This window comes from Urocitellus parryii, chromosome 2 (genome assembly GCF_045843805.1).
Source record: "Urocitellus parryii isolate mUroPar1 chromosome 2, mUroPar1.hap1, whole genome shotgun sequence".
Classification (NCBI taxonomy): Eukaryota; Metazoa; Chordata; class Mammalia; order Rodentia; family Sciuridae; genus Urocitellus; species Urocitellus parryii.
The window spans coordinates 171,632,014-171,659,691 of NC_135532.1; the positions used below are offsets into that span (position 1 = coordinate 171,632,014).

The 27,678-nt window shown below is 40.6% G+C and overlaps 1 protein-coding gene across 1 annotated transcript in view; it reads left to right on the plus strand.

Moving 5' to 3' along the window:
- Kalrn (kalirin RhoGEF kinase) overlaps nucleotides 1-27,678 on the plus strand; it is a 440,727-nt gene that overhangs the window by 92,417 nt on the left and 320,632 nt on the right. Inside the window, exon 8 of the mRNA XM_077795355.1 lies at nucleotides 12,648-12,770. Within this exon, the coding sequence (XP_077651481.1) occupies nucleotides 12,648-12,770 (123 nt within the window). The remainder of the gene's footprint in view (nucleotides 1-12,647; nucleotides 12,771-27,678) is intronic.

A 27,678-nucleotide genomic window follows, 5' to 3' on the forward strand; every position in this document is an offset into this window, starting at 1 on the left:
TGTTGGTGGGTTGATTCCATTTCATTCAGAGACAAATCTCATAGCTGCAAAGGACTGAAAGAGCATCTAGAAACTGAGACCCAGAGATATACAGTAGCTTGGCCATAATCACACAGCTAGTTAGAACACCTTCTGACACAGATGTTCTAGAGAAATGTGACTTCTGGGAGCATGGAAAAGCCACAGGAGGAAGGAGGCAGGGAGACAGAGGAAGTGAATGAGAGAGGGAAAAACACACATCACCCAGGAAGGAGGGAGAATGAAGGAAAAGGAAAAGAGGCTTAAGACAGAGGGCAATAAAACAGGTATAGCTGGGATGGGAGGAGAAAGGAAAGAAGAAGGTGAAGGGAAAGACAAGAAAGAGACTGGTACCCCATTGTGGGGAGCATACCAGCCTCTGCCCGCCTGACTTTTTGCCCAGTTACCACTTCTGGCTGTGGGAATATTTTTTCCCTCCAAGGATTCAAATTATAGTAAAGAAAAAAAAGATAAAGGCCAGTGAAGAGGAGATTCTGTTTAAATATCTGCTGCCGGAGCTGGCCAGACACCTTTCCTTTGGGTCCCACCAGGTGTATTCTCAGCTTTCTCTTCCCTGCTGACCTGGGGAATGATGGAAATAAGTCTTTATTTTTTATTTTTTGAAAGAGGAATGGAATTTTTTTAGATAAAAAACATATAAATTTTTATTATAAAATGTGAGTTGCACTTGAAAGTCATCATGATGCTTACTGCTTATTTTCTTTTTTAAACTTTAAAAAATTAAATTTATCTTTAACTGACACATAAAAACAAAACTTTTTGTTAATGAAGTTATGTGATATTTTGATACATGTATACCTTATGTAATTTAAAATTTGTTGTTTTTAGGTATACATGACAGTAGGGTGTATTTTGACATATTATACACACAGGATTCAACCCATTATAACTTTGATCACATTCTTGTGGTTAAACATGGTGTGGAGTTTCACTGATCTTATATTCTTGTATGAACATAGGAAAGTTCGGTCCGAATCATTCTGGAAATAAGTCTTAAAGGTAAAATTTGGAGTCATTAAGCTAAAAGAGGCATGGATAGGGCATGATTGCTGGCAGAATAATTTTCAGTCCTATTTTGTTTCTCCAGCTTAGTAGAGGACAGTACTAATGTCTGTAGTGGCACTCCATGACAGCATCACTGGTCTCCCCCTTTTATTATTCTCCCCTCACTCCTCCACTTCCCATGTGTGTGAAAGGGCTAGTTCAACTCCAGATCGACCTGACTTGTGAGGAGAAACAAGGACTAACTACATGCTTGCTCTTTTTGAGAGCTGCCAATTCCATTCCATTTTCCATTAGCCAGAGCGATGTTCTCAGAGTACCCCCTACAGGCTGTCTTCCTCAGCCTCCCCCATTTTTCTTGTCTTTCCCATGGTTTTTACCCCTTTTTTTTTGCAAAATAAATCTGCAAATTGTTTTGGAACATGCTATATGCAAGTACCTGTTTCAGGAGATTGAAGTGTCTACCTCAAGTGCAGACACACATACCTAAGGACTTTTAAATGGCACGTGGCTATCTGGGTTCAGGGCCAAAGTAGTAAAACAACAATGAGCTGGTGGAGTTGGAGCAGAGAGTTCCCTCTGGTGGGGCTAAGGTTTCACTAGTCCTTGGAGCACAGGTAGGGAAGCTGGGGGTGGTGTTCTTGAGGAGGGCCTGAAAGCAGGGAGCTAAGTTACAGGCAGGGGACAGAGGAGAAGTCTAACAGGATGCTGCCTCTTGGAAGTGATGGTGGGAGGTGAGTCTGAAGGGGCTAGGTGAATTCTTGGTGGTGTGAACATGCTATGACACATTGGAGGCTCCTGTGTCTTCCCTTAAAAATAGTGTCTTGCTTTTAAGCCGTTCCACTCAGGTGGCAGAATTTATCAGAACCTAGTGACTTATTCTGAATCTATGAAAATTAATATTTTTACTGGATATTTTTTTAAATGTTCTAATTAGTTATACATGACAGTAGAATGCATTTTGACATGTTGTACATAAATGGAGCATAATTTTTTTTCCTCTGGCAGTACTTGGTGCTGAGTCACAACAGTACTGCATGTATATAGGGTAATAATGTCTGTCTTACTCTACCATCTTTCCCATCTCCACCACCCCACCCCTCTCCTCACTTCCCTCTGCACTCTCCAAAGTTCCTTCATTCTTCCCTACCCCATCCCACCCCCCACTATGGATCAACATCTGCTTATCAGAGAAAACATTTGGCCTTTGTTTTTTTAGGATTGGCTTATTTCCCTTAGCATGGCATTCTCCAGCTCTATCCATTTACCTGCAAATGCCATAATTTCATTCTTCTTTAAGGATCAGTAATATTCCATTGTGTGTATGTAACACATTTTCTTTATCCATTCATCTGTTGAAGGGCATCTAGGTTGGTTCCATAGTTTAGCTATTGTGAATTCAGCTGCTATAAACATTGATGTGACTGCGTCACTGTAGTATGCTGATTTTAAGTCCTTTGGGTATAAACCAAGGCCTGGGATAGCTGGGTCAAACAGTGGTTCCATTCCAAATTTTCTGAGGAATCCCCATACTGCTTTCCACACTGGTTGCATCAATTTGCTGTCCCACCAGCAATATATGAGTGTGCCTTTTTCCCCACATCCTCATCAGCACTGTTATTACTTGTATTATTGATAATGCTATTCTGACTAGAGTGAGATGAAATGAAAATTAATTTTGAAGTCCATAGTTCCTCTACTGCAAATGGATAGGGCAGTACAAATCTCATCTGCTTCCATCAATTTTTCTGGAGCCTCATGTGAAAACTTAGAACTTTTCTTATGTCAATTCTTGCTTGCCAAAGAGTGTCTGAAAGGGATTTGAGAGTAATTAAAAAAAAAAAAAACTCCAAATAGTCTTTCACCAGCTGTAGTGACTATAGCTCCTTAATCATTCTAAACTAAGTTGGTCATTGTGCAATCCAACTGACAGCTTTGGATAATACACAATGAGCACTGTGGGTTGCTCTTAGAATGATTAGTGGTTAAGAAAAAAAAAGTGACCAGAATAATAATGGGTGCAGAAACTTTCTCTTCCCATAAGAAGGAAGAATGAAAATATCTAAGAAACTAAGGCTCAGGGCCATCTTCTGTACCCAATCAGATCAGAGAATGCACACATGGGGGAACCATCTTCAAAGTTTGAAACATAATAGTTAATTGGGAGTTGGATTCAAACATCAGAGGGAAGACTGGTTCCAGGCCTGAGATTCCGTTACTTAGATTAAATGTGTCTATAAAATTCATGTTGTTCAAAGCTCAGGATTCCTCATGTGTGTAAATAAATGTGATCAAACATCTAATCCCATCACTTGGTTATTCTTATTTTATACATATGAGACAGGTAGCAGTCCCCCCTGCCTTTTTTTTTTTTTTAAATACTGGGGGTTGAACCCAGCAACTATTTACCACTGTGCTACAACCCCAGTCTTTTTTTATTTTTTATTTTGAAACAGGGTTTTGCTAAGTTGCTGAGGGTCTAAGTTACTGAAGCTGGCCTTATCCTTACAGTCCTGCCTGAGCCTCCCAAATTGCTGGGATTACAGGTGTGTGCCACTGTGCGCTGCTGGTTCTCATTTTTCTGATGAAGAAATTGAGGTTTAGGAAAGATTAAATAAACTTCCAGGGTCACACAGCTAGTGGCAGGTCAGGGAGTCAAACCCAAGTCCACCTAATATCAAAGTCCATGCTTGTTAGCCTCCCTGCTTTCAGGAACTGTGCTGGGTGATGGGAAAAGAGAAACGCTCTGACCTTGAGAGATTTATAATTTTATGCTGGAATATCACTGATCAAAGGGCCCTGATAGATTAATTGGTCCCAAAGGATGAGATTTGCACAACAACCTACAGCTACTGACAGCCTGAGATTAATCCTCAGACTACCTGAGCTATAAGACAGTCAGACTCCAATACTCCTTTCCAGATGTCCCATCATTTAAAAATTACAGCTGTTTATCTGTAGCACAAATTACCCTAAAACAGTTACTACCCATTCTCATTTATTTTTCAGTTACAATCACATTAACTCAGCCTTGCCGATGCTGATCTTTGTGGCCTATATCTTGAAGGATATTCATTTGCTGTGGTAGTAATCAGAAACTTTAAAGTTCTCAGCTTCATTTTGTGGTGGTTGTTGTTTTTCTAATTAGTTATACACGATGGCAGAATTCATTTTGATTCATTGTACACAAACGGAGCACAACTTTTCATTTCTCTGGTTGTACACCATGTAGAGTCACACTGACCGGGCAATCATCCATGTACTTAAGATAATGATGTCCAACTTATTCTGCCATCTTTCAGCTTAGTTTTTTGATGGCAATCCTCTGATCATTTGGACAATTTCAAGTAGATAATAGATGCTTTTTTGTGGCAGAGTAAAAGCCCAGAAAGAGGGCAGGGAGGAGGCTTAGAGGAATCTGGGAGGGAGGAAGAGATGGAAGCTCCTGCTCCACAGTTGGAGTGAGGTAGATGTCCCCCCCCTTTCCCTTTGGTGTCACCATCTTTGGGCCATCTTCTATCCCTCTTCTCTAGGAGGAGGTAGAACTGAGAGCTCTGGGCTCTGCTCCTCTCTGTGTGCTCCCAGCCTTTTCAGGCTAGGGAGTGAGCTAGAGGCTCCTCACTGGCCTGCTCAGACCCTTCCTGTCTGAGGACTTCATGGACTACTAGCCCCTCTTCTCCTGATTACTCCATAGCGCACCCTGCTGGCTGTGCCTTGTCCTACTTCATGCCTGCTTCATGCCCCTTTCCTACCCCAGCCTTCTTCCTTGGTATTCTTGTTGGTATTTACTTTGTTTTTCTTAATGCAAACACTATCCTGACAGAAAATGGTTTTTCTATGGTGAGCATCTACCAAGAAAGGACCTGAGCACCTCCTTCCAGCAGATATGGGAGGCTGGTGAGGCCTGGGACGCAGTGAGAGAAGGAAGTCGCCCCAGGAGTTACCGAGCCTCAGGTCTTCCTCTCCACAATAAATTTTTAACATCCTTAATGTCCTCAGTCATTTTTTAAATTTATTATGTTAATGCATGACTAATTGGTCACCATCCAGAATCACCTCTTTCTGATAACCCCTGTGCTTATCATGTCCTTGACCTCAACCTGCTAATTCTGGAAATATGAATACAAGGCTAAAGGATAAACAAAAAAAGCTATGGAAGGATTCTGAGCAGAGAAGAAAACATGATCAGGGTGAAGTCTGAGGTAATCTGGGTTGGAGTGGAGAGAGACTAGGAGCCACAGTCATAGTGTGTCATAGAATAGGCATGGATCTGAGAGCATTTATTTAAAAATAGATAAAAACTGCTGTCCATTTTGTTATAGGAAACAGGAGGTGTCAAGTGTGAATATGGATTTGTATTTCTCTAGTGTGGTCCTTGGACTTCTGGCATTAAAGTCATCTAACAGAGTGGAGGTCTTGTCAAACCCACAGATCATGAGGCCCTATGCCACACATTCTGTTTCAGAATCTGAGGGTGAGTGGCATCTACATTTTAGAGCCCCAGATGAGATTCCAAAGTTCAGAACCTCTGACAAATGTTGCAAGCCTTAGTGATGAGAGGCATGCTATACCATAGACTGGCATCAAGTCCCAAGGCTAAGGAGAGTCTCTCAGGGAGATACCGGTTACCCCAGCCTCAGTTTTGTTGAGAAAAGACATGTGCAGGATGGCTGGGTATTTGCAGGGCCAGGGGTTGGGGGTGGCCGAGACTTAGGGTCCTCGGATTCTCAGCTGGCTTCTACCCAGCTTTGAGTCTGTCAGGAGAAAGGACTGCAACTCTCAGGGGAAGGAGAGTCTATATACCTGCTAATGAGTTTTAGCTCAGTTTTCTCAGAAAAGTGATGGCTTTTCCTGCCATAGTAAGACATTTATTTTGATCATACTTGTTCCAAAGAGGGAACAGAAAATGACTTACTGGTAATTGGGCATTCCAAGTGGCACTAGCATGTGCTCGAGTCAAAGCCCGACTGGAAGTTGGGTGGCACTTACTGTTCCCTCTGGAACTAACGCTCAGTGTGCTGTGCAAGGAGACAGAAATAATGAATTGAGGGACTCTCCTGGGTGCTCTTACACATCATGTGTACTTGAGCCTTTAACAACAAAATGTGTTACAGATGCCTGATGGCATATAAACACTCCTTCATTGGCCTCAGAATGTCGGCTTTCCAAACTAGTGGGGTGGGGAGCTGGGGCATCAGGAAATAGGAGTGGAAAGGGAGGAGTTTTTTCATGTACATAAAGCATCAAATTCCTTGTTTTTCTTACTGTGGATCAAATTATGACAAATTTAATAGCATATTTTGAATAAGATGCTTTATCAGAGAAAGCCAAATGAGAGAATGAGAGGATTAGGATTCTGATTCCACATTTGTTCACAAAATGTCTTCATTTCCTTTCATGGATTTGCCCTTTTTTACACAGGAAGCTCCAAAATCAGATTTAAAATATATAGTTATCAATGAACCTTTTAAAATTTATTTGTTTATATGCAATGCTAAGAATCAAACCCAGTGCCTCACACATGCTAGGCAAGTGCTCTACCACTGAGCCACAACCCTAGCCTGCCCAAAATGAGATTTTTAAGTTTTCTTACTTATCCAGCAAACACTGTTTGAGAACACAGCAGTGAACCAAACAAAAGCCTCTCTATCCATATAGAATCTTACACTTGGAGGTAGAAATTAAACAACACCCAAAACAAACAAATATGCATTTGCCCATCATCTCATGATAGCCAGTGATGTGTGAGTCGGGAACCAAATGAACACACAATGGGGATGGGTTTAAAAAGAGGGTCCAGGCCCATGGAGCAGGACCTATAAATCCCTCAAGACAAGAGTGGTCTCCCATTAATTCAGTCACATTCATGGCCACTGTTCGGAGATGATCAATAATTCTCTTCTAAAAGATTTTTTTCCCTTCTCCTTGACAACTAGAAAGGACTGTCTCCTGCCCTGAAAGATATTCCAACTTGATTGTATGCTGGTTGAAATAAACATAATTAGATGAGAAAGAAAGGGGGTGATTAAGAAATTATGGATAATGGTTTTTAGATTGGCTCCCAAATTTGGTTCGAGATGTGAGTGTCTTTCTTAGAAAAGGCTTTCTGGGAAAGGACCAGTTTCTAGTTGGGGCAAGAGAAAAGAAGTAGAGCTTTACAGGTTGCCTGCTGTAATGTTGAGTCTTGGTTGACCTGTGCTATTATTCCCAGTCACTGGGCAAAATTAGTCATCTTCAGAATGGGGCAGCATAACTTCTCCCAAGAGGAATAGAGCAGGAGTCTCAGTCACACAGGCATATGACAATTTATAGTCATGAACATTCACTGTTTATTTCCCAAGTATGAGGTACAGGCAGGATGCTGCATAGTGGGTGATGGGAGGATTCAGTTGAAAATTCCATCCTCCTTTTGTTCCCCTGGAACTCCCTGCCAGGTGGGGAAGTGAGGGCCAGAGGGTGTGAGGTGCACGAAGACACAGCTTTGAAGTAAGGGGTGCTGAGATAGAGTTGCAGTGGAAATGGGAAGCAGGCTAATGTTCAGCCCAAAAACATATGCCAGAGGGATCCACCTGAGTTCAGTTCAGCTGAACATGTACGAAGCAACAACTCTTGTGCAGTGCTATGCCATGTCCTGGGATTATAAGGAGGTTGGAGTTCAGCAGGAGAAGACAGGCCTGTGGGCCATAATCATTTGAACAGAATTAAAATAAAGCAACAGCCACCCATCCTGGATGGTTACTAAAGAATAGAGGATTTCCACAGGCAGGGATTCCGAGAAGGAGCTTAAAAAGTGACTAGGAGGCAGGCTGGGAAGTGGGTATAGGGAGAAAAGGGATATAGACATTCAAGGGAAGGGGACGGTGAGATGAGAACCAGCCTCTAAGGTGTTGAGGGGTGAGGCAGGAGCTCCCTGGAGATGGGGTGAAGAGTGAGTGGACTTCAGTGTCAGGTTAATGGGCTGCTCAAAAACTATGCCACAGTGAAAAGCCCCTTTAATAATGTATAGGTTGATTCCACTTAAGTTTGGGGTTGTGTTTTTAAAATGGATTTTTTTATTAGTAGTATCCAGCTAGATTAACAATATGTAATTTATTTTAAGCCTTAAGGTGTAAATTACTTCTTTAAAATTAAAGGCACAGTTTGCCAGAATCAGATTGACAACTGTCATTGGAAGCCACTTCCCACTCAAGTTCAGGGGCACAGCTGTCATTTATGAAAATGAGAGCATAAGTATGGAAGGAGAAAAAAGTCTTAGGAAAAATCTGTCATCCTGTTCTACTTCTTGTTACTCATTTGCTTCTGGTCCAGTGACTAGCTTTGTCTTCTACCCAGCTATTCAAGCCCTGACCTTGGGGTCAGCCTTGCTATTGGCCTCTCCACTATCACCACACTAAATTACCAAATCCTAGCATTCTTTCCCCAAACCTGTCTCCCCATAGTCACTGACTTTGGCCTTGTATGAGCTACCATCAACTCTAACCAGAATTTCTGTGGTCACCTCCTGTTTTCCTGTGTCTACTCTTGCTTCCCTCCAATTGATGTTCCATAAATCTTGCTAACATAGAACAAGATTTTTAAAATGCAGATCAGGTGATACCTCTCTTCTTGCAACTTTTTGGTGGTTCTCAGAATGAACACTTAAATCTCCTATTCAGCACAACAGGACTTTCTACAGCCTGGTTTCATCTTCTCTGGGTGTATTTCTTACTTATTCCCTACCCAAGCCATGTTGGACTTTTTAATGTCTAACTTAGTTTAAGTCCCACTCTCAGATCTCAACCAAACCTTACTTCTTCAGAGAGGTTTCTTGACCACCCCAGCTAGGATCCAATTGTTGGCATTTTACACCTTTGCAATTAATGAGGAGTTGTGTGATTTAGTGACCAGTACTTATTACCGCCATAGCCTGAGTTCCTGGAGGCTAGACCATGCCTGCCTATATACTACAGCACCCATTATTTCTTATCTGTTCAAAGTCATTGACAGATATGAGTAACTATCATTCTGTACCAACATGACTATTACTGGTCATTGAGTATCTTAAATATAATCTTATATTTAAGAGAAACGAGGAGTACCTAGATGGATGATCATACTGCAGAAGCAACCAGATTTTGGCTAGAAAGTCAATTTATACTTCATCCAGTAGTGCTCAGATTCTGGGGCTTGGCTTGCATTAACTAGACTCACCAAAACTGGTAGATATCTAGAATTCTAATGCTGCGAATTAATTTTTGGTGTGTAATATAATTGTCAGGTATGCTAGTTTCTGCTCAGAGTCACATTTCTCTGCTGTGCAGAATCTACCTACAAAGCTGGGCTGTGTTTCCAGGGTTAGAGAACATGAAACCAGAGTCAAGAGAGTTTATGGTCTGAATGTGCACATCGAACAGTGAGAGCTCTAAATGATCTGGCTGGAAACAAAACATTCAAAAATCAGTATTTTTAAAAAGACGTCAAATAATATGCTTATCCATCCTTGGGTACTTTCTCTGTCTTTATGTATTACTAAAGTAATTTTGTTCACTTCCTAAATCATTTGCTTTTTTATTTGTTAGGCTGTTTTTCAAGCAGCCCCTGAATCTTTATCCAGGTTGCACATATTTTCCCCACAGCTTCAGTTCTACCAGCAGAAGTTGCACTAAGAGGTGACAATAAAAGATCACAGAACCAAGTTATGTTTAAATGGAGGAAAAGCCTTTCAGATATGAAATAAATAGGATTTTAAGTGGTAAAGGCATAGCTAATTAAGTAAACTAAACGCCACTAACTAAAAATGAATTGATATTGTAAAGAAAGCCATGCCACTTAGAAAGGAAACAAATTACCTAAAAAACAAAAAGGTTTAAAAGTTGTGCACTCCAGGGAGTGCAAAAAGGAGCTGTGTATGCACTAGTAGATGAAACATATGCCTCTTCAATCAGTGTGCTGTAGAATAACCAATTTTCTTAAAACTAGAGATATAAAAATGAAATAAGATAAATTTATGAAAATATTGGGAGCTAAGGTCATACTTATCTAAATTTAAAAAAAAATGAATGAAAAATCTGTTGTAAATTCCAAAAGCACTCATGAAAGGTTACAAGATAACTCTTTTATATATGAAAAAATATTTCTCAAACCTCAATTCATTATCAAAAGGGGCTAATAAAAGTTTAAATATGCATCAAAATTCTGTAACTTAACCTATGATACAATATCTGGGGAACTTTATGCCGAGAAATATTTATCATTGACCCTGTATGCCAAAGCTTTTAATTCCCTTTATGAGACAATATCATGAGATGTAATTGTGGCAGGCCAAGTAAAAATATACTCTCTTGACTTTTTTTTTTTTTTTGGTTGAAATTTCACCACAAATAATTCTAAAGAAATGTAGGTTTTTCTAAGAAACACTCAAGATTTCCTTTCCATTCTGCTTACAGTGTGTGCAAAAGGTGAAATACCAGCATTATCACAATTACTTTTTACAGATGGGCATCCAGAATATTATTTTAAAAAATACATTGCCAGAATGTTATATAAAGTGTTTACAATATTCATACCTAATGTTTAGATAAACAGCCATTTTGGATAATAGTGGATAATTGTCTGACCTTTCATCTTTGTTACATGAATGCTTGTTAAACCTCATTTTTTACATTTACATAGATCTGTCTCTGAACTGCACTATGTTGGTATGGTCTTTGGGATGATGACACTAAAGACTTTGAAGACCTCCGTACTTTGCACATTTCAGACATTGATTAACCTAAATGCCAGAGTAAGCGAAGTCAAAGGCTGGATTCTGTAGAGCCTGAACTCCCATACCTGTAGGCCATGGAACAATTTGGTCCACCTCTGCTTGCCACAGGGCAGTCTGTGTAAGAAACAGGAATCAATGGAAGCATCCTTTTTAACAGACACAGTTCATCTAAATCACTTCCTCAAAAGTCCTTCTAAACTCTGAGAAGTCCATTACATCATTAATCAAATGTTTAGTTAATGGCCAGCAGGAGTAGAATGGGCTTGGTTGAGTGTTGGCAGAATCCTGGCAGGTGTGTCTATACTATAATTCTGATTTACTGAGTGCCCAGCTCTTCAGAGACCAGAAATGAACTTCTTTCCTTCCCCCTGGGATGCACACATTTTTTGTGAAGCCATCTGTGATAATACAAAGAGAGTGTTAAGACCTTTTTCCCTGCTGCATTTCAAGGCTTTACTCAGGGGTTTCTAAGCCCTCTCCCAAGTGCCCCCTGGGAAACGTATTTTCTCACTTTCTCATTATCCCCTCACTTGTCCTTTTACTGCCCCAGCCACGTCTGCTCCAACTTTTATATACATTAAGACTAGTATCCTTGGGCCAAATCACTAGACTTATAAATTTTTTATTTGTTATGTTTAGATATACATGATAGTAGAGTGTATTTTGACATATTATACATACATGGAGTAATTTCCCATTCTTATGGTTGGACATGATGTGGAGTTACACTGGTCATGTATTCATATATGAACATAGGAAAGTTATGTCCTATTCATTCTACTATCTTTCCCATTCCCATCTCCCCTCCTTTCCCTTCATTCCCCTGTGTCTGATCCAATGAATTTATATTCTTTGCTCCCCCTCCCTTATTATATGTTAGCATCCACATATCAGAGAGAACATTTGGCCTTTGATTCTTTGGGATTGGCTTATTTTACTTGGCATGATAGTCTCCAGTTCCATCTATTTATTGGCAAATGCCATAATTTCATTCTTCTTTATGGCTGATTAATATTCCATTATGTGTATGTACCACATTTTCCTTATCCGTTCATCTGTTGTGGAGCACCTCGGTTCCATAGCTTGGCTATTGAAATCACTCGATTTTTAAGACTGGAAGAACATGGCGTCTCCAATACTTACTATAAGAATCATAGATATTAAAGGCCTTAGAATACAAAGACCTTAACTTATTTGGTTGGTTGGTTGGAGCTGATTGGAAGAGAGGTAGAAAGAGGCCAGAGAAGGCTTCTGTGCTAGGGATCAGCAATCTTGAGCTGACTACTATAGGCTTTACTTCCAAGATTAGGGGCCCAGGGAGCGTGATGAAACAGAATCTCCATGACTGGTCATCACTGCTATGAGCATTTTTGTGGTGGAATGAAGACAAGTTGTGAGGGTCAAGCCAGTGCCTAACCTGCCATTACCTAATTTCCTGCCAATTTGTCTGACTTTACATGGCCAGAATAGAGGCAATGGAGGTTTAAACTGTGCCTGATGATCTTTGTAGCTTATTTAAAGCATAGTTTAGCATGTGCAAGGCCCTGCGTTCACTCTTTGGACCAAAACCAAATAGAAAATAAAACAAATAAAATGATGGGTTAATTAAGGCTTAGAAAGCTGAAAGAAAGAGGGAAGTCTATTCTGGAGATCAAGGAGTTGAATTTAGTTAAAGGTAGGACATTATATTGCCAATGACTGCTGAAATCCCTTGTGTTCATAGTAAGCTAAACATTTCTACCAGACTGCTCTTGCTGAAGCTGAGGGATGGGGAATAGGTAGGACTGAAGCAGTTGCACGTATTGTTATATTTATTTCCTTTTTCTGGGAATCATTGTTTCTGTTTTTCTTCTCTGGCCAGGTGTTGGACTGGATTGAAAACCATGGTGAGGCCTTTCTCAGCAAACACACTGGGGTTGGGAAGTCCCTGCATCGAGCTCGAGCCCTGCAGAAGAGACACGATGACTTTGAAGAAGTGGCTCAGGTGAGATGTTTGTGTGTGTGATGAGAGCATGTTGGTTTGATAGCCTGTGGCTACTAAGCCTGATACAATGAGGACTTTGTGTTCTCGTAGCTCACTAGGTTAGTGGTAAAGAGACCCCCAAGTTTATGGTCTTCAAAGAAAATTTTCCTGCCAGCATCATCTAAAAATGCCTTGTCTACAAGATGGTGTTGGCAGGCAGGTAACATTATTAGAACTATCATCAATCCAGGGCTACTGCTGTTAACTGTCACTGCCAGTGAGTCTGAGCTAAAAGTCACCCTGGCTCTGCTTGCAAAGATGTGTACCTTCCAGGACTCTGAGGAAGAATTGCTGGACACTGGGCAGAATGTGCCCAGACATTATGTCTTGGGATCACTTCACAAAATTTAGTCTGTAATTCATATAGCATTCAATCTTTTATCTGAGCTGTGCAGGTGACCCCAAAAGAGCAGTTTTCTAACTTGTGCAAAGATATGGTATAAGAGGACCCAATCATTTGTCTAATGCTAGAATAACAAAACAGGTTTTCTTTTCAGAGTCTCCACCTCAGATATTTTATTGTAGATGTAAAGAATGCCTTTATTTTATTTATTTTTACGTGGTGCTAAGGATGGGATCCAGTGTCTCACACTTGCTAGGCAAGTGCCCTGCCACTGAGCTATAGCCCCCAGGCCTATCTTCACTCTTTATTTCTCTGTTGGGGGATTTCCAAATGGATCCTGAAAAATTTTCATCTTCAAGATGAAATATGCTGTCTGCTTGTTTTGTCAGGTGGGGTTAATTGTAATAGAAAATAAAACTCTTAAGTGTTGGGATAGCGAGGGCAGCTGTATGGGATTGAGGAGTGGGTGCTGCTGAAGCTAGGAGGTGACAAAACTGTGTTTTGCCACATCATGGCTTTATCCAGGACTGGCTGTGATCCCACCAGGGGGTAGCCCTCAGTGTGGGTGCCACTCTTTGTTGTGCAAAGTCCCAGCCCTTATCCAGGGAGGCTGCCAGTCCCAGACAGACATACGCTGTGGGCTCAAAAAGAGAGGACCTATGAAGAAACAAAGGAGAACAGAGAAGCTGTGAAGAATTACTGCAACTCCAGGGGAGCTACAAGAATATGCTAAAAAGAGAGAGGCCCTACAGGAGCCAGAAACCCACGTCTGCAATGACCTGAACTTGGGGGTTGTGGGTGTTTTCCCACCTGGGGAGATAGGCCCCATATGGAATCCTGTGCATTGTTGGTGGGAATGGAAAATGGTGCAGTCCCTGGAGAAAACAATATAAAGGTTCCTCAAAAATTAAAAGTAGAATTACCATAAGACCATCAATTCCACTTGGTATATTCCCAAAAGGAATTAAATCAGGGGCTCATCCATGTTCACAGCTGCATTTTAAAAATTTGTTCTAATTAGTTATACATGACAGTAGAATATGTTTTGACACATTGTACATAAATGGAGTATAACTTCTCATTCTTCTGGTTTTATATGATGTGTATTATACTGGTTATGGAGTCATATATGCACATAGGGTAATAATGTCCAATTAATTCTATTATCCTTCCTACCCCCTTTCCCCCTCCCCTCCTTTTACTCCCCTCTGCCTAATCCGAAGTACCTCTATTCTTCCCTAGCCTCCCATCCCTTATTATGAATTAGCATCCACATATCAGAAAAAAACATTTGACCTTTGATTTTTTGGGATTGACTTATTTTGCTTAGCATAATATTCTCTAGTTCCACCCATTCACCTATAAATGCCATAATTTCATTCTTCTTTAAGACTCAGTAATATTCCATTGTGTATATATACCACATTGTCTTTATCCATTCATCTGTTGAAGAGCATCTAGGTTGGTTCCATAGTTTGGCTATTGTGAATTGAGCTTCATAGCAGCATTTCACACAATAGCCAAAAGGTGGAAGCAATGCAAATGTCCAATGGTGGTTGTGGGTAAATAAAATGTGGCATATCCATACAACATAGTATCAATCCGCCTTAAAATGTAAGGAAATTTTGATACACAGTGTAGTGTGGATGAACTTTGAGGACATTATGCTAAATTAAATAATCCAGTCATAAAAGGACAGATGTTGTATGATTCCACTTATATCTCAGGTTCCTATCCGCTGAGAGTCGGGCTTATGGTACTAGGGATAGTCTGTGGAGTAGAATCATCCCAGAGCTTGGGTGCTCCTGCCTCTGGGCTGCCTTGTGGTTTAACCTTTTCTTAAGAAGAATAACCCCAAGCCACCTGTACTCCTGACCTGGTAAAGCCCTTCCAGTTCTCTTGGCAATGCCAGTCTTGGGAAAAGAACTGTGAGGGGCCTGTCATTTCTGTGTGTTGTTAAAACCAAGCAAGTCTGTGGCCACTCCAGTTTCCTTTTTCCTGACTCCTCCTCTACCTTCTCATTGATGTTTGATATTCCTTTCATAAGGGCCAATACCTATCATTTTGTAGCAAAGATACATTAACTTAAATTCATACTAAAGAAATAAGGAAACAACGGACACATTTTTGAGAGGTATAGTTTCATTATACCAACCCTGAATGATAGTTCCAGCTTGTTTTATAGAAGACAACCCTGAGGCTCAGAAAGTTCTTCAATGTGGCCCCATCATTCAGCTTGTCCGTGGCTCTTCTGGGATTATCCGGGTCTGTTGGACCCCAGAGTCATCTTCTTACCCTTATGCTATGCTGTCCCATTTTATTGAGGTGTAGGAACTGGGTATAAAATTCATTTCTGAAGGCTCTGTTTGCATGTGGGACGTGCAGGACAAAGAGCAAGAATGGCGAGAGCGGGGCTGCTGCTGTACCATCCTGTTTGACGTTCATTACAACCGTTCTGTTTATCCTGCTAACGAGTAGTCCATGGATATCATCCCCACCTCCCCACCTCTGGGTCCAGAATGCTTTTTGAGGGAGAAAAGAGTTTTAACTTCCAGGAATCCCATGCTTTTAGGAGGATTGTGTCTTCTGGAAGGGAAGACAGTGTGGACTGAAAAGGGAGAATGGAAGTGGGGTACTGAGGTCATCGCATTGCCCTGTGAATGGGCCAGCAGACGTAGAGCCTGTGATCCAGAAATTTATCAACCCTGTTTTGTCCTTTAATTTTCACTCTGGGGAGAGTGACCAGGAGTTGTTGATCTACATGAGGAATCCATTGATGGCAGTTTGGTGTCGGTAGCAATCTGGCTGACACCTACTTGGTTCTGTGTGACCTGATTACCATGTGGTGGGAATGGGACTGATCTGGCAGGAAAGGGCTCTTTTTTTCTTACTTGCTTCACATGCTCTCAGTTAGGTGAGGGTCATGGGATCAGTGGTGGAGGACCATGATAAAAAGCCAGAGTATGGAAACTCTTGTTTCTTCTTTAAGATTGCTGTTCCTGGGATGTGGCAAGGAAGGACACTGCACATGTGGAATAGGGGGCTGGAGGCTTGCTGTGAGCAGGACTCTAGACGGTTGCAATTCTGTCATCCTGAGGCTGATATGAGAGGAGGTTCTAAGTACCCATTCTTAGTATTCAGGTTCAAATAAATGTCTTAAATCAGAGCAAGAAGAGAGCCACCACATCTGCTAGAGCTCCTACAAGTTTCCCCTTCTGCAGGGAAATCAAGCCACCAAGCAGAGTAAATCGTTGTCCCAGAGAAGACATTGAGGGGCCATAAAGTCCCTGGACAAATGCATCTCCACTCTAAGATAATGGGGCTACCTGTGATTGGCCTCTCTGAGGTGAAGACGTTTAAGGTAGCTATTAAAATAGACATAAATGATAAACTGTGAAGAATTAACACAGAAATCCATTATCCATCATTCATCTCTACCTTAAAATGTTAATAGCTTTCGAGTACATTTTAAACATATTCTTCAAATTGTTTGAAGATGCAGTATTCAGGAGTCCTCAGTTTGTCCTGCAGGTGGCACTCTTTGAATAGGCTACACAGGCTGCCTGTCATGGAAAAGGCGCCACAGTCCTGACAGCCTTGCTGGGGAGGCAACCAAGGTGCAGGTGCTACACATTCTGGGATGGGGATGCACCAGGGGATCTGTGTGCATGGAACTTTCTTGGCTGAGTTCCTGAGTTGTCCATGCTGACATGAGACCTGGGATTTAATGGACTCCCTTCTGGTTCTGGTAAACACTTGACTCAAGTTGCCTATAAACTCAACAATTTACTCAGGCCATAAAATAAAGTAGGTATTAAAAGGCACTAATATTTTTTTTTTGCATGGCACATTAAGTGTCATTGGGAGTATAAACAAATATAAGATAGAGTTTCTGCCTAGAATAGCCTAGTTGTCAGGGGACAGATGTGTTCATGTCTGTCCAGGGGTTGGAATAGAATGTTGGTACTGTTATGTTGTCCTGAGATATTTACTATTACTTGGGAGGAAAGTACTCAAATGCCTGTGGTTGAGATAGCATCTGTGCCTACCCCGTTAGTGGTCTGCTTTATGGCCTCATTATCTGAAATGCCAGACTTTCTGCAAGCTAAGTTAGTCAAAAATTAGCAAGCATTTACATTCAAATATATATTACCTAGAGCCTCAAAGCACCAAATCACATTTAAGCAGCTAAGCATGTTAACTAACATTAGCATAACATTTCTGAAAGAATAGACAATTTAGAGGAAGATTTAAGGAAAATCAAAAGCATAGGCATGATTAAGTAACTCATTCAATAATCTCTGATTAATTGTTTTGCCATATGACCTTGGATTTTTTTCCAAACTTCAATAGAGCACACTACAAATTATTCATTACATATTTGGGTTAAAAATAAAATATGTAGAAATGGAAGGAAAGCATTTTAGTGGATCTGTCAGTGACCTTGACCACCAAAGATATTCAAGGTATAATCAGGAAACCTATGACAGTACTAAAGGGCAAATAGAGTAGGTAATGCATAGATAAGGAAAGCAAGTGCCCTCAGAGTTAGACAATAGCCTTCATCAGTATCCATGTCCCACCAAGTCTCATTGTTGGGTACTGTGGAAAATTTTTAAAAAGAGGCATAGTTTCTATCTTGAAGAAATTCTAATCTAATGAGAAACACGTATCTGATATATTTTAATCCTCAGAGTAGTTCCAAAATAAGAGATGAGAAATAACCTTCTCCCCTTTGGACTTTTTGAGGAGAATTGCTAGTGAAAGCTAGGAAAAATGATTATTTTATCTGGAGAGCCAGTAAACATAGCTGCCAGGATGAGGTGCAGTGAACTTTGGAGAAAGTTCCATCTTGTCTTCTTGCTGGACACGATGACCATTTATAGCAGTTGTAAATGCAAGCAGAAAGAAAAGTTGAGAGAGCTTAAATAGATGTTTTTTCACACTCCAGCTTCTTAGCAAGAATAAAAGGTTCTTGGGCAGATGAAAAAAATACTGAGAAAGCCAGGAAAATGCAGAAAAGTTAATGTCATGCAGTGGGCAAGTAGAAGGATGTGAAACAGAGCATAAATGAAGGACAATCTTGCCCTTTGAATCTTGCATGACACGTCTCCCATTGGGGTGGATTCAGAACATCCCAAAGCCCTGGCACTGGGGAGAAGTTGTTGGTATGAGCTGATGGAGAAGGGTTTTGTGACCACTCTTAGGAAGAAGAAAGAAGTCCTTTGTGTGAGTGACTTCCACCAAAGGTTTAGAAGGTCACTTTTTGTAGCTCTGATGTGGAAAATTGGGAGGGAGATGTTATGGAGAGCCCACCACAAACCTCTTATCAAGCCCACAAATTGTTCCCCTCCTTTGCTGCTTCCTTCTGGAAACAAATGACACATTCAGAAGACATTGGGACTGCATTTATAATGAGTTTAAAGTTCTGGTAACAACTGAAAGATTTGAAAGCACAGGTGGTGTTTTTATCTCTCATCTCATGTGATACATGACTATGGAAAAGAAGGAGGGCTTTGAGAAGCCAATGGCTGCCTATGTAAAGGATGTTTTAAAGTTTTTTTGTAGATACTGGGGGTATAGTTCAGTGGTAGAACATTTACCTAGTTTGTGTGAAGCCCTGGGTTAGATACCTAGTACTGCAATGTGTGTGTGCGTGTGTATACATGATACACATATGATATATTTGTACACACATTTGAACATATTTAATATAAAATATACATATATATATATATATATATCATATATATCTTTAAAAGTTTTCTGGGCTATGTCCTACAGAGCCGGCATGGTGGGCTTCTATAAGGGGTGGAAGGTATCATATACAGATTAAGAAGAATATCCATTGACAGAAAACCTGGTTGATCTATATGGAAGGATTTAAGTGATTTTTGAAGTGGAAGGAGAAAATTATTCCATGAAATCTCAAGCTGTTACGTACCACAAAAGTGACATAGAAGGAAGCACTTTGTGAAGAAAATACCCTTAGATCACTTTAAATAATCAAACAGGGAAACAACAAAAATTACAGATTGCCAACCACATTTATAGCCTTTTTCTATAAACCAATAAAAGGCATGTGTAACAAGTAGTGCACTTAGACATTTAACACAAGAAGATAAAATACATCGAACATTCCTAAGACCTTAGGATATGGAGCTCATAATTAGAAAATGGCAATAGAAGAGGATTCTTTGTTTAAAAGCCCTGCTTTAGTAGAAAGGGTGAGAATATGTCAGAAATTGCACAACTTTATGAAATCTACAAACGTGTGAGTAGAAAGCAATATGGAGAAATACAAGAGGCAAAAGGAGGGCAGAAAGCAAGTCATCATGTTATTGGAGAGGGCCATAGTCTGTTCCATTAGGTGAAGGAAATAGAAAATGCTGTTCTGATGGGATTTCAATGTTGGCTTAGGGAAAACTATGGTGGTGGTGGGAGTCTTCGCATTTCCTGGCATCTCCTGAAAAATTTGTGATATTGTAAAAAATAATCGGTTAAGCTAATGAAATCAAAGGATTTTACATGGCAGAGAGTAAATCATTGTAGAAAAGCTAAAAAAAATATAGGTTGTGTCTGAATTCCCAAGAACCTTGGCCTTCAGGTGCAAGGGGTTAGACTTTATTTATTATTTTTTTTGGTGGTGTTGGGGTTCAAACTCAGGGATTTTTGCATGCAAGGCAAGTACTCTACCAACTGAGCTATATCCCCAGCCCTAGACTTTATTCTTACAGCAGATAGAACTGTTAAAGGCTTTTGAGAGAATATATAAATTAAAATGTAACCTTTATATTAGAAAATTAAGAATTTTTTTATGTATTCTGGCTATTTAGATCACATATAGACTTTTGTGCCTAATTCAGGAAAATACATTTTCAGGATGATATTGACAGAATATACTGCCGTTGTGGGAAGGTTGCCGTGATTGTGAAGTTGAAGCAGCTACATATGTTCAGTTTTGAGTAAATAATGTATTATGGAAGGGAGGGGTGGAAGGTTTGATAGTGGAAGGCTTCCTGTGGAAGAGAGAGGAATGAAAGCTATAGTGAAGCCAATTTGAGCTTAATTCAGCTCTTAACTTCTAACCCATGGGTTGCTTTTTTATGAGCTGTGCAAAACCAGAATAAAATGTGATGTAGTATGCTTCTTGTCGCTGGAGGTTTTCCCAGAAGAGGCAACCTTTTTCCCTTAAGGATTGAACATTCTCAAGTCTTTTCCATCTTAAAAAATAAATAAATAAAAGCCACAAAGATCACTTCCTCTAAACCCTACTTCCAATGTATATCCTTCCCTTCATAGCTCTAGTTCTTAAAAAAAAAAAGAATTTGTTTGCCATCTTTGTTTCCTAACCCCCTAAAGTCCCTTTGATCCCTGCCATTGGGCATATTCCCCTGTAACCCATTTGGGTTAATCCTACCAAGGTCTCCAATAAGCCAATTTGTTGATAAATCTAAGGAATACTTTACAGATCTTAATTGGCCTTTTTGAAATATTGTCAACTCAGTCTGTTGTCAACACTGTCAACCTCAGCCTCTTTAAAAGTCTTTTTCTCCTGCCAGACACGATGGTACACACCTGTAATCCAGCAACTTGGGAAGCTAAAGTAGGAGGATTACAAGTTTGCAGTAGCCTCAGCAACTTAGCGAGATCCTATCTAAAAAACGGGGGTCAGGGAGGCTGAGGATGTGGCTCAGTGGTAAGCACCCCTGGTTTCGATCTCCAGTACCAAAAGCAAAAAGGATTTCATGACATGGTGCTTTCCTATTCTGGTGTTTTTCTGGCTGGCCCTGCTTTTTGTTTCCCCTTGTCCCCAGGATTATTCCTCAGACCTTTCCTTCTCACTTTGCATGCATTCTCTGGAATGCATTTTCCTGGCCTCAACTTCTACCCCTATTCCAATGGCTCCCAAATTCATGTCTCCTCCCTGACTCACCCCTCAGCTCCATATTCATATTCCATTCACCTTCTGGACACCACCACTTTAATTTGTCAGAGGGTTCTTCATATGTCCAAAATTCATTTTATCATCTCCCTTCTACCATTTCTGGTGTGCCCTTACTCCTGTATTACCCTCCCAGAAAGGCACTGACTACCCAGTTGCTCAAGCCACAAACCTGGGAATCTTTCTTGACTCCTTGGCTCTCACCCGCCACTGAGTCCATTGCAAAGACTTATTGATTTTGCCCCTTTAAAAAGGCACTTTCTTCCATCCCTGTTGTAATGCCTTAGATCTGAGCCCTTCTTGATTAGGGTGATAGCCTTCTGTTTTCCTTGACTTCTGTCATGGTCTTCTTAGGTCCATCCCCACACTGCCACAAGAGTGGTTTTCCTAAGATTCATATCACATTATACTATTCCATTGCCTGTGGAACCCAGAGATGATTTCCTTTTGCAATAAAATTCAAACTCTTTATTTTACAAACCCATATACCTTTATGATCTGCTGGTTTGTCTGGTTTTGCCTTTCCCCCTGTGTTTTCTCTCTCTTGTACCCTGTACTCCTACTATCCTGCAGTTTCCTGAAATGCGTCATGCTCTCTCAAGTCTCATTGCTGTCTCCTGAATCCTCACCCTATCACCAACCAACCCCTTTTCATCTTTGACTCTCAAGTATCCATGTCTTCTAGGAAATCTTGAGGGGCCTCCTTGCATTGGATTAGGATCCCCTTTCCTAGACACGCACTTGCTCTGGTCACATCCCCGATGTGGTAGTTATCAGTGTCTTTATCAGATTTACACTAACCTCACTTCCTGGCTGGACTGTGACCTTCTTTGGGGTGTAGGAATTCTGTCTCATTGGTCTTTTTTATTCCAGTGATTAACATGGTGAGCCAACATGCACTTGGCACTTGAAAAATGAGGGAAAGAGTGGTATGGTAGGGTTGGGGTTGTAGCTCAGTGGTAGAGCACTTGCTTAGCATGTGTGAGGCACTGAGTTTGATTCTCAACATGTGTATAAATAAATAAAGGTCCATTGACAACTAAAAAATATTTAAAATGAAAGAGTGGTATAGGGGAGAGTCTTTTGTTGAGTGGGTGATTAAGCCAGATAATCTCTGAGTATGATAAATGGGAGAGAGGTGGATTAGATAAATTTTCATCAGATCACAAGTCCCTGAACCTTACAACCTAAGAACTGAGAACCAACCTGATAGAATGAATGAGTCTGCACTGACTTCTTTGGAAGCATCTTTTGAGTCAAATTTTGAGTGAGTTATTTAAACTCTTTCATATTTTTAGTTAAAAAATTATTTCTTATGAGACTCTGTAGGAAACCACTTTTGATAAGAAGAAACTGCAGTTCTCACTATATCCATTTCTCAGCCCCAGTAAGTTTTCACTTTTTTTTTTTTTTGCCCCCAAGTAGGTTAGTTTACTATCACCCCGACCCATCACACCTGAATATCAGGGGAAGGTTTTACCCTATCACTCTGGTAGCTGAAATACAGGGATATCTTTGTTTGTTTTTGAGAAGAAAAAAAGCTCACTTTGATTATAGGTGAATAAGATTGACCGTTTTTACTTTTATTTTTTAGTTGTTCTTTTTAGTTATACATGACTGTAGAATGTATTTTGACATATCATACATACATGGAGTATAACTTCCCATTCTTGTGGTTGTATATGATGTGGAATTATACTGGTCGTGTATTCATAAATGGACACAGGAAAGTTATATCCCATTAATTCTATTGTCTTTCCTATTCCCACCTTGCTCCCTTCCCTCCATCCCATTTTGTCTAATTCAGTGATTTTCTATTCTTCTCTTCCCCACCACTAATTGTGAGTTTGCATCTGCATATCAGAGAGAACATATGGCCTTTGGTATTTTGGGGACTGGCTTATTTCACTTAGCATAATAGTCTTCATTTCCATCCATTTACCAGCAAATGCCATAATTTCATTCTTCTTTATGGCTCAATAATATTTCATTGTGTATATGTACCACATTCTCTTTATCCATTCATCTGTTGAAGGGTATCTGGGTGTATTTCATAGCTTAACTATTGTGCACTGTGCTGCTAAAAACATTGATGTGGCTGTGTCACTGTAGTATGCTGATTTTAAGTCTTTGGGGTATAAACCAAGGAATGGGATAACAGAGTCAAATTGTGGTTCCATTGTAAGTTTTCTGAGGAATCTCCATACTGCTTTCCAGAGTGGTTACACCAACTTGCAGCCCCACCAGCAATGTATGAGTGTACCTTTTCCTCACATCCTTGCCAACATTTATTGTTACTTATATTCTTGATAAGTGCTACTCTGACTGGAGTGAGATGAAATCTCATTGTAGTTTTAATTTGCATTTCTCAGAGGAATCTTAAAAGCAACAATAAAACAAAAGGTAAATTAGAAGTATACTGTATCCTGATTTTGTATTCAGTATATTGATTTTAAGTGTAAGATACCTCATCTAGTCACAGCCTTCTTTTGATTCAATATACCATGTTCACTGTTACCACTTTTTTCTCCTCCCTGATAAACTAGCCCTAATAACAGTAGTAATTATGGTAAACATAACACCTATTGAGTACTTTCTTTGTTCTCGATACTGTTCTATTTTTCTTATGTTAGCTCATTTAATCCTTACAACATACCATGAAGTGGGTATTTCTCACTTGCATTTATGACAAACAGGATAAATGACTAATTCCAGTTGACGGAGGTAGTAAATGGTGGAACTGGAATTCAAACCCTGGTAGTACAGCTTCAGAACTTCGGCTTTCAACCTCTTGCCATATGGTCTCTTGATGCAAAAGAACTTTGGTGACTCTGGGATCAGGGCTGGCAGGGACCTCATTTCACCCTAGGACCAGGGTCTAGTCTTCTCTCTGTGTTCAGGTCTGTTCATCCCTCAGACAGCTAACTGCACATTAGCACTGTGGCCACAGAATCAATGAGCGATACATTTCCCACTCTGTCTCTAAAATTTCCCTTGGATCTGGGGACTGCTTTTCTGATCTTCCATGCCATTTTTTTTAACTCAAAAACTTCATGTGACCCAAGGCCTCCGGGAATGCTATGCTTGCCCTTCATCTTTCTCTGCCTGTCTTTTGGCTTATCTGAAGTCATGTCCCAATGGTCGAAGACAGCTGGCTCTGCTCTCTGCTAGGGCTTGGCCTGTTTAACAGTTGATTCGGCTGGTGTCTGGCCTGGGTTTTCATTTCCATGTTCTACTACAAAATGGTGGACTTACTTGGCCCAGTATTGGAAATTATATCATCCCTTTTCTTTTACCCTTTTCTAAGGCCAAAATCACTAACTAAACCTCCTAGTTTCAAAAGCATCCATTCCCTTTGATAGCTCCCTAAGAACAGAACTCCCTAAAACAGAACTCCCCCTCAGTTCTTTTTTTTATTTGTTGGGCCACGTGGTATATCCATTGGACCACGTGGTATAATGAAGAGCATAGCATTTGAAGTCAATCTGTCTATTCCATTTAGGGCCTTGTTTCTTACTTATCACAATGGCTTAATTTCTCTGCACCTCTGTGTCCTCTCTGAAATGAAAGTTATATCTACCCTGAAGAGTGATGTGAGGCTTAGGAATAACATATGGAAAGTGACTAATAAATAATTCGGTTCATAAAAGGTCCGCTCAATAATGGTGGCCTGAATGGCAACAAGTGGTGACGATGGTCATGCTGGTGGCTGGTGATAGAACACATCTAAGCTTGAGTCTCTTCCAGGCAGTTATCAATATCATGCTGTCATCTTTCAAGAGTTAGCTTGGTGTGGTCTGCTTATCTATATTGGAGGGAGTAGGCCTGTCCTTTGTGATGTCCAGGTATCAATGGGACAGATCAGCTTCAGGTACTAAAAAAGCAGTGTCTAAGGGATATGCCTTAGGGAAGAGGTGGTCACCTAATTTGACCAGTCAGAACCAAGGAAAGCCAATAGAGTAAAGGTGTAATCTGCCTAAGGGAAAAGGATACCCAGCAGCTGGCCCCTAGGAGCTGATGGTGGTCATAAATTAAGGTGGAAGATAGACAGTTTGCACTGGCAAGGCTCTTAACAGATAACAGGGCTCCGAAGCCCCTGGGCTGAAATTTAGAGGTGGGATTCTTGGAGAATCAGGTAAGGAAATGGCCAGCTCTTAGGAATAGGACAAAATTGTAGCTACCAAATACAGGCACCAGGACAGGGCTGACATGTGGATGGTGGGCCAGTCTGTGGATTAGATGTGTGATTCCATTTGATTCCTGAGACTGGGCTACCATGGGGCTCTACAAAAGGGTCAAGGAAAGAGAGAAAAGCCTGTGAAGCCAGTGAGAGCAGACTGTCCTGTCTAGAGAATTCTCCGACTCCACTCCTCCTCAGACAGTGCCAAGTGTGTAACCACTCGATTCCACAATGTGACAGTGGATTGACCTTGCACATTGAGATTGACATACAGAGGGGAAGAATAGTTTCTCCTTTAGAAAGCACTCTTCCCAGCTAGAAAGCAACATAGCTTTTGTTTAATAGCTTTTGACACCTTGTAGGTAGATGAGGCAATGAGTATAGGCAATGAATGTAAGGAACCAGTACCAAGAGCCCGAGTGAACAGGGAAGGCAGTTCCAGAGGACAGCTTTCTCCCCTGCCAGTATTGATTCTAAAAGCAAACCATTCGTTATGGCGTCCTCCTGTAATTAGTTTCAACACAAGTCAGCTGCTCAGATTCTTTTTCCTCTTTGTTTTGGTGATGCTGCACCAGCAGGATAGGCCTTGGGAACATGCTTGCTGGCATGGAAGCCAGCACTTGCCCAAGCTGAGACTAGGTGTGAGCCTTTGTAGACCCTGCACATAGCGGGGATGAATGCAAATCCCACAACAACACTATTTTGCCTGTATAAAAAGACTTTGAAAAGGTTTTTTTTTTTTTTTTTTTTTTGGTCATGTTTTTAACCTGTGCTATAAATTCAAACATTCAAATGATAATAATTGTCATTTATTGAAACATAACTTTATAAGGAAGATTTCATTTAATCCTTAAAACAACTCTGTGGAGTTAGTGTTAATATTTTACTTATTTTTCCAGATAAGGAATTGGGCCTAGAGAGGATTATTCCAGTTAAAGTAGCAAGAACCAAACCCCAGCAGGTTGACCCCAGAGCCCACACTTCCCACACACATTCATTCAGAGTAACTGAAAAAACTGGGCTTAGTCTATCCTTCTTTTGTTTTTTATTTTTTCCTAAAGGGAGTTTCTATGTTATTTTTACTTGTCTTTTTAAAAATTTATAATTACAAAGCTACACATTTTCAATTTAGAAAATACAGACAAGCAAAAAGGAACAAAAATAATCTACCCACTCAGTTGTCTAACCCTTGCTAATACTTGGTGTTTATTCTTCTAGATATTTTTCTATTTATGTGTATATGGGTACATTTGATAACTAGCTTTTCTTATTTAATGATTATTCATGGTAATATATGCCTACAAAGTTATTTTTCGTTGCTGGTGAAGTCTTTAAGACTTATTTCTTTCCAAATTCCGGTAACTTAATAGGCTGTTAAAACCATGTACAAGTGTAAGTCTGTAAAGAGGAGCAAAATAAGCATTAAAAACAGGTCTAGGTTTGAGCCCACACGTTCAGAATCTTTTTCCAAGAGAGAAAGCAAACAGGATGACTAATTCTGAATTTCCTCCAGTCCCTTCCAGGTCCTCATTGCAGGTGTGCATATGTTAGAAGGATGTGAGGACCTTCTGGGTCTGTAAACCTGGTGAGGGTGGGGAGTAGTAATATTGACAGCAGCAATGGTAGGGATTCAAAACAGTAACTTCTGTAGCCTCTTTCCTCTTCCTAGTCAATGTCATTCTCCTCCTCCTCCTCCCCCTCTTCTCTAATCCCCCCACCCACCATGCCTATTCCTCCTGCCATTCATCCCCACCCACTCCTTCCTCCTCCTTCATGTCTGTCCCATCTTCCTCTGGGTGACCCTTTCCTAAAATAAGGGCTCTAGTCAGGTTCCAGGGTACAGCCCTTGGTGGTGGCCCAGTCATTCAGGTGGGTGGTGTTTTCCAGGACTCTAAGGGCTCCCTGAGACAATGCTGTGGCATTCAGGGCAGTGGGGATAAACCAGGAGCATCTGGTCGGAAGGGTAAGAGCTTTTGACATCTTGTAGGTAGATGAGGCAATGAGTATAGTCAATGAGTGTAAGGAACCAGTACCAAGAGTCCTAGTGAAAGGGTTCAGGTGGTATGTTATGCAGACCAAAAAATGAACACACATCACCAACCAGAACAATCCACCAGGGAGATCTGTGTCTCTTACTCTGCCAATGAGTATCTGGAGGCATTATCATGAACCAATTTTGTTTGGAATAAATTTTTAACAGGAAAAATACCCACTGCCAAGTTCTGACAGGAACAAATCTGTATTCTTCCACCTGAGAAGGAAGCCAGGTTTGGGGCAGAAGGAACTGAGTTCTTCAGGCCTCCTGCAGGTACCGGAATATCCAAGCCTCGTTAGGATCGGTGCCCATGTTTGTCTTGTAATACACAAGGTAGATGCCCAGCTAGGCCAAGGCACTGGCCTT